Source organism: Chroicocephalus ridibundus, chromosome 5, assembly GCF_963924245.1.
Source record: "Chroicocephalus ridibundus chromosome 5, bChrRid1.1, whole genome shotgun sequence".
NCBI classification, from domain to species: domain Eukaryota; kingdom Metazoa; phylum Chordata; class Aves; order Charadriiformes; family Laridae; genus Chroicocephalus; species Chroicocephalus ridibundus.
In genome coordinates this window covers 29638281-29652868 of record NC_086288.1, presented here as the reverse complement: position 1 = coordinate 29652868, position 14588 = coordinate 29638281, and the positions used below count along the sequence as shown (strand labels likewise).

The window sequence follows — 14588 nt, the reverse complement described above, 5'->3', positions numbered from 1 at the left end:
GGGGTGGGCATGTATAGAGAATTGGTCTGACAGTTAATAGCTGAATATTTCCACAAAGAACTGAATCCTCCTGTCCCCCAGTGACACACAGTTCCCGTAGGAGAATATGGTAGGCAATGTTTTAAACCAAATATATCCCTGGTTATCTCTTACCATATCTCATGCTTTCTTGATACCTAGCTGTCATGTGTTGCGGTCTGCTTTATGGAAGATAATTCTTATCTGCATCTGGAGACTCCAAAGGAATCCAGAATGTGCAGTAACTCTGTTAGCTTGAAAATCAGGAGCTATCGCATGTTAGAAGCCCCAAATTATCATACAAGTGCTTTTGACCTTAAACTTCCCATGTTTCACTTCTCCTGTTCAGTCACATAGTATATTGATTCCATCTTACCTTATAAATACCCCGTGAAAACAAGCACATTAGTATCTTTTAAATGCTATGATACAGTGTAATGATACTAACTTTTTAATTGCCAATAAGAAAGGAAGTAATCCTTCAGAATGGGATTTTTAATAGTATCTGGTAAATGAGACTAAAACCACGTGCCAAGGAGGAGGATAAGAGAAGACATTAAGGAGCTGTTCTTTGACAGAACATTTGTCCTGAAAGAGATAGGTTTTTTGGAAAAACAGTATTCATCATGTGTATATCTTGGCATGCACTGTGTTGGATAGCAAGTATTTTACAGGGTCAAATATATGTGGGTTGATTGAATTCTGGAACTTTCTGTGTTTTGCATACTTGACTATGCAACCTAATATCACTAGCAATTTTTTGTTTGCAGTAGTATATGTATATACTATATGTGTTTGTGTGTGTATACACACCTACCTCAAAGATAAAGGAATTATGGAGATCTTATAACATGGAATATATGCAACTTTTGCACAGATACATATTTTACTTATTTGGGGGATTACATTAGTAATAGTATTTGTTTAATTCTAAACAGCTTAAGGAAACCATAACAAGTATGTTTATAACTGTGGAAAAAAAAACCAATGAAACTTGAGAATACCAAATAAGGAGCAAAACATATAGAAAAAATCATTGAGATTGACTTAAATAGTCATTATTTTTTAAGGGATAAGTCTTGGGTTTGTTTATGTTTACTCTTGTAATTTCTAATTTATATTTTCAAGTCGTTTTTGCTTCCAAAGGTAAGGGCTAAAAAAAGATGTATATTGAGAAATGAAACCTGATACTCTGAGGTATTTGTGACTCACTGAGAGTAATGCCTTTGGAGAAATACCAGCTAACAGATGATAATATTGTGACAATTGATGACCTGGGAATTGTAGAATTTTAACTGTTCTTGGGGGCTGGTGTAGGTGGCCATCAAACCAAACGATTCATTTCCATAGTTTTGGCTAAAAAGTCAGAAGCTGGTTGACAGCAGAAACAGGCTGTTGTCTTTTGTGAACCGCGTGCTATGGCTACATACAGTGGCCAGTTGGTTGGCTTTTCATAAAGCTAGTTCATTGCAGCCTGTAGTAGCTTAAATCCTGGAAGAAACCTACTTACATCTTGGTGGCCACTCTTGTCCTTCAGCAGGGATTGATAGGGAGACCTGCAGTGGTGAAAGAAAGGATACCTGCAGCCTGAGCTTCAGCTCCCAAGCATTCTTCACATGAGCTATCACATATTATATTGCTGCAGATCAGACCTATAGGAGGCAGGAGGAAGGAGGAGTGTAACACCCATCACAGTCAGCAAGCCGAGGTGCGTGATGGTGCACTTACAGAATGTGTTTTCAAATCCTTAATTGTGTATTTCCCTTTGTGTTTCTAAACAACCTGTTCAGTGCATTTGTCTAGAGACAGCAGTGCCCCTGACCTTAGTGCTTCTACACAGCATGGCTAGTAGCACAGGTTTTGACACAATCTGTCAATGTGAGAACATTTTATGTATTAAACTGTGTTTTTGTTAGCCAGTTACACAGAGTAAGAAAAATCCATATACACCATAATACACAGTTATTTGTCTCCTACGTTAGCTATATTCTCAGGATATAAAAAAGTTGAGCCTTTACCGGACTTGCTATTTGAAGGCTTAGGTTGTGATATACATTTTATAATTTTCTTTGGGTTTTGACATGCATCTATACCTGAGCTGTTATTTGTGTTGATGGTGTGATCTCTTCACCAGCCAGATGAGTTGGTGCTTTTTTCATGGAAATACAGTAGGAAAGTTAGGAAGATTGCTACTTCTGTGCTACATTACCTGTACAGATTTCCTTCAAAGAGGTTTAGAGACTCCATATAACCTAGGTGGGCAGATCAGAACTACACAAAACCCCAAAATGCTAAAGTTAGGCTTTTGACTGTCTTGCATCTTTTCTTTTTGGGATATTGCTGGCAGTAGCTGAAACATCAAAGGACATTTCTATTTTGTAAGCATACGGAGGAGGTGCCCTGCCCTGCCTTAGCCTTTTTCCCCATATAGGAAAATTGCTGCAATTAACTTTGATTTTCCTCTATATTCAGAATTCTGATGCTGCTTTCCAGAAATGCAAGTACACTGAATAGTAATCTGGAGAGAGAAATTGCTTAAAGATTGTCTTTAAAAAACTTTCTAAAAAGTAAGGGAAAAGGGTAAGATCTATTCAGTAGGGTGACTTTGAAGAAATTAACTGTGATATGCATGAATTTATGAAATTGATATATTTATAAAGAGTCATGTGAACATGAGAGAATTAAACTGGAGTACACAGAGGAAAATTATGTATTACTTAGGATAGATACAATAAGACGTTTTTCTTCATTCAGCACACAAACCATTTTTCTCTGAAATTTGACTAATCTCGATACAACGCATCACTTAGGATAAAACAGTCATCTTACCTTCTTTATTATCAGTTTTGTAACAGAGCATTGAATAAAGCCACTGAAGTGGATTCAGTTTTGATTGCAGACGATGTTGTGTGTTTCTTGCTCATGAAGGACCCAGTGAGAATTTAAAAGGCTTTGTCTATCAGAAGGTCCCAATTAGTATTTTCTGTTATTTTCTGCATGTCTCCTGGGTTTTTGTAATGTGGCTCAGTGAAGATCAGGCACCTGGAGGAAATAAACTATATGAAAATAAAATGTGCAGTTGTCTGTCAATTAAATGTGATTCTTTACAAATGGGTAGCCATCTTGTATATGATTTACCCACTACTCCTAGTAACAGAGTACCAGAAACAATCTTCCCTTAAACTGAGAACCATATGTCTTCTTTAGTTGAAATAATTACTTTTGCTATCATTAGTTGATTTTTAAATTAAATTAATCCAGTACAGATTCCCTTTGTCAAACTATATTTCTTTTTATTTATGAAAAAATCTATTCCATCCTTCTTTTAGGATGTAAACCAGTGGAAATCATTGAAAGTTGTTATGTTGATTTCACTGAATTTTGATTGGTTTCTTTGAACCTTAAGATAATTTCAGATCTTCAGTGTTTAATTATGAAATATAAAAATACCTAAATCTGTACCACATTTTCCTAGGGAAGGGACAAAAATCTTCCAATATTCTGCAAAATCTTCTGAAATATCATTCTTATAGTCTAGCTTTTGCAACTCAGGATTTAAGTAATAGAGAAAGGATCATTAGCATGCCAAAACCAATTACAGCAGCTACAGATCAGTATACCTTGCAATAGTGTAAATATGTTTGTATTAATATCTATTGTTTATTTGTGACTACAGTAAAAATAATATGCAAAATTATTTTCAAAAATCTCCATTTTCCCCTGAGGCAAAAAAAAACAAAACAGAAAATAAGAAAAAAAGTCATTTTAGCTAATCTCTGTTTCTGGTTATCTTTAGGACTGATCCTTTTAATTCCACTTACAGACATGTTATTGAGGGAGTTTAGAAGCAGTAAAAATCCCAGAAACCACCACACCACTCCTTTTGCTTAAAATTAACCAGAATTCTACAGCAAAGTGAAAATTTTGCATTGGCAAGAGATTCCAAGTGAACTCAATGCTGGCTGATGCTGCTTTGTTTAGGTTTCTATCCTGATTTTAAATACAAACTGACTAAGTAGTTGTTAGCACTGACCTGATAAGTACCAAAAATAATTAGGTAGCTTACTGCTCAGGTGGCAATGAGTCATAGTGTGTCAGTATTTCCAGGTAATAAAAATAAAGCTCCATGAGAGATCAAGGTGTCAGAACAGATGCTGAAGCAAATGGATAAATGAAAGAGTAACAACTTTCTAAGACCAGATGGTATATATCTAAGATTCAGAAAGTGTTTAAGAATGAAGCAGCTCAACTGTTGACAAAAATAGGCACTCTCATTAAAATTAGTTACTATACTAGAAAATTAGAGCAAATGTCCCTAAGTTAAAAACCGGTTGCAGCAAGAGCTCTCCACTTAGTGAGCTATCAGTATTTACCCAGAATTAGTAAAATCACCTAAAAAAAAATAGTTAACACACCTCAATGAACATGGTAGGACAGAAACAAACAAGCAGGATTTCTGATTGTTCCTCCCTGATTAAGACGTCTGGATTCATGGATTTAAGTTTTAATCTGGTTTAGGGCCTGGATCAGCCTCAGGACCTGTTCAGCATCACAGATGCAGCTGATAACAGGAATTACCTTACTGGCTGTGGAGATGCCACAGAACCCAAAATATTTTCCAGCTTGCTGAATCCAAACAGATGGCCCAGTAAAGTCCAAACACATCTGCAGAGATTTGTTTGTCCATCTTTTCTTGGTGAACCAAAGCACCGAGGCACAATGTGACAAGGCAAATGCCATACAGCCACCTGTAGCTGAAAGTCAGTGAACCCAATTGCTCTGTTTCTGACAGGGAATGACCAGTAGCTGATGTCTGGGAAAACACTGGGCAGGGACAAGAGGTGGGCAAGTACAGGGTGGTATTCTCCCAACTTCCAGTAATCTGGCATTTTATGCGTATCATAGTATTAATAGCCATGCATGGACTTTAGTTTCCTCATAATTGTTTTCTAATTGAATAAATTAAATTAATCTGTTTATAATTCCAGCCTCTTAACAGTTCCACAGTTTGATTACGTGAGGTGTGAAAAGGTACTTTGTTCCCTTTAAGTTTGTTGCTTGGTAATTTCATTTTGGTATTGTAGTTGTTTTGCTAGGACAAACAGTGAATATTAGCTTTCTTTTCATTACCTTAGTCCTATTCATGATTCCATACACCCAGATCATGTTCTACGCTCGGTCATTTTTTTTTTTTTTCCTGAATGAAGAGTCCTTACCTATTTAACTTCTTGAGGAGTAGTTCTTCCTTACCTTTGCTCAGCCATAGCTGTGCCTTTTCTAGTTCTGCAGCATGTCATTTGCAGCATGAAGTGCCTAGAATTGTATGCAGTATTAAAAATGAGGATGTGTAGTAATAATTTTGCAGTGGCAAAATAGTTTTCTATTTCCCGTTAATTTCCCAATGAAGCTGTTGATCTTTGAATTGTCATAGACCATTTGGTCTGGTCTGTCCTTACCAGGTCTCCTGGTTGTGCGTCCCCAGGCTGCCAGCACACATCTTGCACGGCAGCAGAGCAGAACCAGCACCCTGCAGCTCACGCTGCACCCCTGTACTCCGGAAGAGGTGCTGTGTCTCTCCAGAGAATCAAGGGAACAGGGGTGCTTCAGACTGCCCATTCCACTAGTGGCATAACTCATAGAGGGAACATCGCTAAGAACCAAAGAGGAATCCTATTCTGGGTTGTTGCTTGGAAAGGTTATATACAAGAGCACCAATGCAGCCCAAAGCATCTTGTTCAAACGATGCTAAGTGAAAAGAGCCACCTGTAGATATAACTAGGATAGCTGGATATCACCTGAGCCTGTTTGTCAGCTTTCGGAGATGTGTTTCTCTGTGCCTGGAGATCCTTCTCTGACATTGCTGACTGAACAACACCTCCAGAACAGAGTCTGTAGTTCTCAGGTGGCCTAAATTTCCACAGCAGCCAGACACAAGAGGGCCTGCTAAGGAAAAAGGGCAATTGCTTAGTTTGATGGCCAGCACCTCCACCTCATTGCACAGCAGAGAAGCTAGGTGGAGCATAGGTTCATGTAGCAAGTGCAGATCCATCTTCTGTCTGTGCCAGGCAATTGCTAATCCAGTCTGTGAGTAAGTCAGATGCGGTTCACATCGGGGTTGTCCCAGCTGTGTCCTGGCAGCATGTAAAACACTGCATTCTTAAGGACTCGCTCTCAGCCAGGCCCATCTCTATGTCATTCCTGAGAAGAGTAAAATGCTGTGGGAATCCATTTAGTCACATTGGACTTACTCAGCTATTAGAGGAGCACTGTTACTTCTATCATTTTTTGGAGACAATAGCCAGCTAAGTTTCTCCTGGCATTACCTATCAAAAATTAATTCTTTACTGGCCTCTGACAGCATATATCTACCACCTGATCAGATGCCAAGTTTCAAAATTTCCTGGCTGGGCTAAGAACAGAGAGTTGTTTCTAATGACAGGTTTGTGTGGTTTGACAGAAAACACTGTACACTTGGGAGCACCTGAGGGCAGCTGCTGCAAAGAAAGGAGGGCAGGGAGTACTTTTTGTCAATGACCTAAACATGAGGACAAAGTTATTTTGTCCTCAATAAACTGCGTATCTTTTGAGTATTTTGCATGTCTAGGTAGGTAAATTGTTGTATGGGACTGGGTATCTTCTGACAAAGTGGGGAAGCATCTTAGCTTTTCTGTATGTAGATTCAAGAAGGACCCATCCTGTGCATTCCTGCCAGCTTACTCAATGTCCTGGGAGCTAATGGGCTCTGATAATTTTGGGCCAGTCTTCTATGCTTTCTTTGGAGAAGGGGCATCCTGGGGTCATTAATGACCAAAGGCATGCTACAGATCTCAGCAGCTGCTGGGCTTCCTGCTGGAAAAAGGAATTCAGGCCAAATATGCCTCCTCTTCAGGCAGCCAGTTTCAGGATCAACAAACCATACCCCGCCTCTCCCCACCCCTGCTACCCCCCTGTGGGAGGTTATCAGGGTTGGGACAACAACTTGCAAGGTAGGCATTATATAGCGCAGGGCACCTCAGGGACCACTGAATACGGTTGTGCGTGGAGTGCTCTGACGATGACATGGGGGCTGAATTACAGTAGAAAAACAGATGGTATTGGAAGGGAAGTGAAGAGCGTGGGGTAAGGATGGCTTGGGAGCTGGATGCTGGCCTAAATGGATTATGTGTCTGATCTTTGTGTCAGTTAGTAGGTTCTCAAATAATATAACCTCAGAATACACTTTTAGTCCAAAACAACTGTGGGGAGTCAGTGGTGGATTTCCCATATAGGTTAGTTTCTACTGAAATGCTAGGCAGTGAAAGTCCATACAAAAAAATTAAGTAATTTCTGAAGTATAGTCCATGCAGACATACACACTTAATTTTTTAAGACATTTATGCCATTGTAACACAGAAACCCAGAAAATGGCATCATTCCTTTTGCTCAGTTTGATGTCTTGCCGTTTGCTGAGAGGCAGTGAAACAAACTCAAAAGGCTCTGAGGCTAATACGGCCACCATTCCTGTAATAGCAAAACTGCTTATCTGATCAGCCTGTTTCAGTATGTCCCATTTCATTATCTATTGATTTTGAATTCCTTATCTGTTAAGTTGCACGTATAATGTAATAGTTCCTGTAATAACAACAATATACCAGGTGTCAATCAAAAGATACAGGCAATGTGAATGATACGTTCAAAGTCTCACTTTTTAAGAAAATATCTATACTGAAAAAAGTCACAGAATATATAAAAATAAACTATCCAGACAAAAGCTATCCATCTAAATACTTAGCTAAAATATTCTAAATATTTTTTTTAATGTCAGTCTTAGAAGCTGGCTTTTTTGTGTACCTTGACTTTTTCTGCGGTTTCGTTGTCCCAAAGCTCTATGGTACATCGGTTTGGATGAAGATGATCTGAAATCAAGGCAAAATTAACAAGTTGGTTCTTGCCCCCAGAAGCTGCAACCCTAGATACAGTATTAGGTACCTTATAAAACTATTTGCAGCCTAGCCAGCACTCCTGTGGCCCTGGCCCTAAACAAGGTTGATCAACCACCAAATTTTTTACGAGATGAAAGAACAGTTCTTCTGTGTAAAACAAATTAGTGACTGAATATAGGAATGAGTCACAGAAAAGCTCTCAGAAAAAAAGGGTACGATGAAATGAAATGGAATATTAAAGCATTCACTTATGTTAATTTCTGACTATTTTTCTCTTAAAAAAGCCTGCGCAAGAGATAGCAAAAGTTTGTGAGAGACAGTAGTAATGCCATGCCACCAAAAGCAATGGGGGCTACTATAGTATTTAAACCACCTCATTTTTTGGAGTGTTTGTGTAGGAGTAGTTATCAGGGGAAAACAAAACGCAACAGTAGGTGGAAAGGGCCAGACAGGTCTGACAGCTCTTGCCAGACTCCTCTTCCTGATTTATCAGTTTGTATCATTAGGATATATGGGATTAAGGTCTGTGGGATTCAGGGCTTTCTGTCCAGATAAGAGAACTAATTCTTCTGAAAGCAATCCGATAAACCAGGTGTAAGTATGAGCTTGGGGTCATCAACAAAATAGCTGATACTTCTGTTAAACTTGATGCCTCACAAACTCACAACCTGATACCAGATTGCTGAGCAACTGAGCCATAAGGAACATTACTACCCTTATTTTTACCTTTACCGTCCTGATCTTGCCCACTTAGATCTTCCCAACTAATGTGAGCTTTCGTATGACCTTGTATGTTGAAAAAAATCTACTTATTCACGTTTCCCTGACACTCAGTCAAAAAGATTTCTTATGTTGTTTTTATCTGACGGGTTTTTCTCTCTGAGAATCTGATCAGCCTACTGGAAACAGCTTCTATAGAAAGAGAGGAAGAGACAGAAAGGTAAGCAGGAGATGATCACAAGAAAACAACAGGGTTTTTGTACACGGAAGACAAGCACCTGCAGCTTCTTCCCTAAATGACAGCTTCAGGGCAACTGGGAAACTGCACAAGTCAGGAAGCCTTGTGTGATGATATGCTGAGAGCCTGCTGGAACACAACAGCCCTTCGTCTCTGAGTGTCCCTGTCAGTGTCATCTCAAACTGTAAGGTTTTGTTCTTTTCAGAACAGCAAAAGGAAAAAAAAATAACAAAGCCTCTGGATCTCTTTAAGATGTATTTGCCTATGTCTGTGATTCTCAGGTTTGAGAAGTAAATGTGTCTTTCAAGGTATTGACCCTGTTTAGAAAAGAGACCGGCTTTGACAGAAAGAGTCAAAGTGGGCAAACACAGTCTTTCCTGAGGTGTGGTTTTTTCCTATGTGCCTGTGGCCTTCTGATATTGTGCCAAGAGATCTGTTGTTTCTACAGAATTCCTACTTATGTTTTCTTCTTTTGCACAGAAGGACTCAGTCTCAAGCTGCAATAAGTTCAGAGTTGAAGGCTTGTTAGAAAATCAAGGATTATTGTAATTTATTTTAGAAACACACTTTACGCATATAGTTTCTAATTTAATTTCTATTATTATTTTTAAAGTACTTATAGTATCCAATCATATCTAGTGAAGTAGCAACTTGTCACATATTGCAACACAGTTTTGCAAGACATTTTAAAAGCAACATGGCATATGGTTGCCACAGATGTCCATTGATTCTTGAAGTATGTGTCTAAAGTTGAAGTTAAATGTCAGTGGAATGTGCACGTGCTCAGTACCATGAAAAATTGAGTTGTTTGTCCTAGGGAATGAAATATTTGGCTAGTGACATTTGAAAATTTTGGCCAAAATGGATCATTCTACATATCATATGTAACTGTATAGTATTAAAATAGTGGGCTTTCCCCAGAAAAAAATTAACATGTCACTGAGCAGAAAAGGCAGGTGAGAAAAAAGACTGGGGAGACCTTCCCAGCTCTATTGCAGGTTCTGATGTGGCACAGAGTGGAAGAAATTACAAGTATTTGAGGTAAAGCACTCATCTCCTTGCACAGTGAAATGAAAGAATAAATGGGAACTTATGATTTATTGGGCACATGCAAGGTAGAAGAGGCTGTAAGAGAAAAATAAAGTCTGGGTATGCTCTCCGATAACAATAGCCTCTTCTCCATATTCTGCAAAAACTAGTGTGAAGGTAAATTTCATACCTATGCATTTTCTTTTTCCCCAGATTGTGGGAACCCCTGGTTTTTATATATATAGTAGATTTAATCTTTTTACTATAAATGGTTGCTACAGTTTCAAAGCTAAGTGTGATACATACAGGGAGATGAGATGCCTGTAGGATGGAAGAGAATTAGTGCTATATTAGCAGAAAACTGAAGAGAGGAATATGAGACGGAGGTGGGTGAGGAAAGTATAAGAGGAGGTGGAATGCACAATGTTAAATTATAGTACTGAGCTTGGTCATTGGGCACCCTACACCTGTGTATTTTGAAAAATTCCAGTGATATTTCCTGAATAATTTATTTAAGCGATGAGACTTAGCAGTGCATGTTCAGCTCTACTGTTGGCTAAGTGTCATTCAATAAATGTGCTGCAGTAAGCCTGCTAGACAGTAACATAAGTCAGTACGAGGGAAAATGATAAATCTTTTTTTTTTTTGCTTGGTAGCTTGATCCAGGAGGTGTCAGTTCAGCATAGCAAGGAGAGGTGGTAGAGGGGCAAGTTTGAGATCTCAAGGAGCACAACCAAGTACAGCTGCCCCAAAGGCTTTAACAGAATTGCCTGCACGCTGCTGGCTCTCTGCATGTAGGAGTAATGGGATTCCTGGCTATAGTGTAGCTACGAACTTGTAGATTACTGAACAGACAAACTAACTGCCTGATAAAGAATTTCATGACAAATTTCATACCTAAATACTGAGCACTTCAAAAATGAAGCATCTTACCTTTATCTGTATGGGATCTTGGGCTACAAAAGCATATGCTAATAAAAAATGGAGGTGGGACAAAAGCCACAGATTTGTCTGAGAAGCAGAGCAGCTCCAGGAGGAATGAGATTCCACCTTCTTCATGGGACATCTGCTGTGTCTCCACTGGGCTGCCAGTGCCTCAAAGACAAATAAAGGGAAGTTCTTGCCATGCCATCTTTCCTTTGCACCATCCCATATGTGGGCAAATGAAGAGAAGGCAAAACACAGCAGCTTCCAACTGGCCTATGAAGGGGGCTTCCTACATTGATGTGAAGCTCCAAGGCAGCGCTGTCTGCCTTTCAGGTCCAGAATATGCCAGTGATGCATTGCAAAGAAACTATACCTATGGTTCTGTGGGGCTTGGGTCAAGGATTTTTGATTAATCACTGGAGAGCAGGAGACAGATAGACATTATTTAACATTATTTGTTTTGAGTAACACTTTCTGCTTACTGACAGAGTTGGCATGGAAACTAAATCAGCACTCATTTTTTAAAAGGATAGTCCATTCAGAGAGAGGTTAGTCATCAGTGGGCAAACCAAAGAGACTCAGGCTGCTGCTGCTAACGCTTATACCTTGCTCATGAATAGCCAGAATACTCAAAATGGTAGCAGTCATATTACCCCAACTTTTATGGAAATAAATGTGCATCTACTGAGAATTATGTTATGAGGTGTGCGTGGTGGTTTTTTGGGGGTTTTTTTGGTTTGTTTTGGTTTTTTTTTGTTTTGTAAAGAGGGAAGAGTTATTTAATTATCCAAAATCCACAACAGAACTTCCTTATTTCTAGAAAATGGCATATGTTTTTATGGATCTGTTGAATTTAAGGAGTTAACACAGTTCATATAAACAGTGGTGCTTGTAATATTGTGGTGGAAAATGGCATAATACTTAAAAGGCTATAAGCTTAGCACAAGAGATCTGTGAATGTATAGCCAAGATGGAAGCCTACACAGTATGCAGAAAATGGCATTGTGAATTACTTTCCCTTTATTGATGAAAAAAATCAAGATTTGCTTATTTCCATCATATGTTTTCCCGACACGCAAGGATGGAAGCAAAGAAACGGCTGCTGGGTTCTGCACCAACTAGGCTGAGAAAATATTGATGGCTAAATTGCTGTTCAGCGGCATTTCATAAAGTGCCTGCTGGCATCCTATTCTCAGAGGCAGAATGATAAACGTAGATTTAAATTTGAAAAGTTTAATTTCCTCTATAACCTTTGACTCTTGGCTTTTTGCATCCTCAGAATACAGACCATACATGCCTTCTCCATTGATACAAGATCTTGTTTACTTTACAGTAACTATTTACATGCAAGGCTATAATGCTGTTACCAAATTGATGAGGACACTGATTTCTTTTTTCTTTGTGTTTACCAAGCAGATAATTTAAGTGACGCTCTGAAAAAGCTGAAGATAACAACCACTGACAGCACAGCAGATAGCTTGGAGGGATGCTTGGACTGTCTGCTTCAAGCTCTGGCACAAAACAGTAAGTTGTATGGACCTTTCAAATTTTAAATCGTATAATGAGATCAGTGAATTAAAATGGAGGTAGGAGAATGTGGCAGAAAGACTAACTCAAGCAAGTGGGCTGCTGGATTGGCTGTTCTGGATTTTGGGTTTTTTAACCCATATATCTGTAGCATTCAGGTAGCAACAAAGACAGTGACAGGTAAATATCTGGATATTTAGAACAGCTGTAGTCCAGCCCTTTTTCCAGTATGAAGTAGCACAATTACTTACACAACTGATCACTCAAGGAACAAAGGACAGGGATGGACAAATGAGCCTGATAGGATGGGGAGAGAGATATGGGAGCTGTTTGCTTATTCTGGTTAAAAGAGCATAGTTTCCTATTTGGAATGTATTTTTCCTCATTCTTCTGATCAAATATTTCTTATTTCCAATAGTTTCAATTAGCATAAATAGGCTGGATATCCAAAGATGATCCAAATTTGACATGTGGTACGATAATAAAAATAACTTAAGAATGGAACAAGATGTCTTTTTCACCAAAAGCTGTAGAATGTGTGTCCCCACTTGCAGTAGGCAGAAAGGTATGGTAAAAGAAGATGACAGCTTACAAGACTTTTCAGAGTTTAACTTTCCTAGCGCTTCAGATGGTGGCAGAATTAAAATCTGTGTACAATTTCAGGTTGAAAAACTTGTCAAGATAGATACAAGCCATGGTTAGAAATTCTTTATTTAAAAAATATATTAGTCCTCTGTTAATACCAATACACTCAAAAGTACATACTATTAATAAGTCTTGTTTCATTCCCATGATGGTATTCTATAAATCACAGCCTTTTGGCTTAGTTGGCGTAAAATACTTAATGAGGTTTTTCACAATAGAATATAAGCACCACCCATAACAAATCCAATATGGATTATAACAGTCTCTGCATTTAATAGTAGTGGGTTTTTAATTGATTATTTTGCAAAGAGATATCAGCCAGGAAATAACAAACAAACAAAATATTTGGGGTTTAGATCAACCTATTTTTTGAGGATGCTGAATCACTTTTCTTATGAGTTTATTTATAAAGTATATCCAATCGTTTAATCCAACTTCCAGTTGGATTTGGAACTTCCAACTTCCAGTTGGATTTGGTATTTCCAGTACATTTAAGTCTACTACTTAAATGATAAGTACTAAAAAGAAGAAGGTATGAAAAATGACAAAGTACTTAGTGTAAATGACAGAGTTTACCATTTTGCATATGAAGGTCACATACCTATGTCGCAGAACAAGTTTGGCGGATGCAAAATAATTTTGCCTAATAATTTTGACAGCAAACTTACCAATGCTTCCTTGCAACCATGTGACTCTCTTCCATCTCTGTGTAGGGCTTGGCTCTTCCTTCCAAAATCTTTTCTAGTCTCATAGCTGCCAGATCAGATAAGTAGATTATTAGGATTTTGGCCTCTCTCTTTCGGATAGTTTTACAAAATTTAGCTATAATCCCTCCACCATTTACCATGTTCTTTGCATGTAAGTCAGTAACATGAATATAACCCTGCTGAGCTGCCATATGATGTACATCTCCACATATTTTCAGTTGCCCAAGATTGAGGGCAACTAAAGTAACTCTACTGAAAATTAGATATTTTTAGATGGCAGTTTTTTCAACAGCTTGCAGGTGATTTAGGAGCCTGTATATCAATTCCCTTTCATGTGAATTAGACACTTCGATACCTAAGTTTTGCTGAGTCTCTTTGGACAACAAGCTTCTTAAGACAGTCTGATGATTTTGAGAAAAAAACCTCATAGAAGACAGGTTTCCATTTTGAAATAAATTTGTGAGAACAGCAGTACATTCAAAAGACTTCAGAGATTATGAGGTAAATTGCATGTAATAGGTTGATTCAACAAATAGATTAGAATCAGCTTTCTAAACGCTGCAGTCTCTGAGTTATTATTGGGCGACAGATGACCGTCCGTCCTTTGACTAAACAACTGATGAATGTCCATTCTCATAGTTCTCATCCGTCCAGTTAACATCTTAATATGGATTTGATTTATTTTTTTAGTTACAGTGTGTATGATCATATATATGAGATATATATAATATCATAGAGATATGGGATACACACTGTACCTCTGTGTGTAAATTATCATATAATAATAATGAGAAATCAGATTGTTTATATAAAGCTGCATGATTATTGTAACACAGAAATAATTTAAATAAGGTT

General features: G+C 38.2%; 1 protein-coding gene across 3 annotated transcripts in view; it reads left to right on the top strand.

Moving 5' to 3' along the window:
* RAP1GDS1 (Rap1 GTPase-GDP dissociation stimulator 1) overlaps positions 1 to 14588 on the top strand; it is a 102386-nt gene that overhangs the window by 24397 nt on the left and 63401 nt on the right. For 2 of the 3 annotated variants that reach the window (XM_063335709.1, XM_063335710.1), the window contains exon 2: positions 12268 to 12378. In XM_063335709.1, coding sequence (XP_063191779.1) covers positions 12268 to 12378 — 111 coding nt within the window. The remainder of the gene's footprint in view (positions 1 to 12267; positions 12379 to 14588) is intronic. The other variant, XM_063335708.1, reaches the window with a different exon arrangement.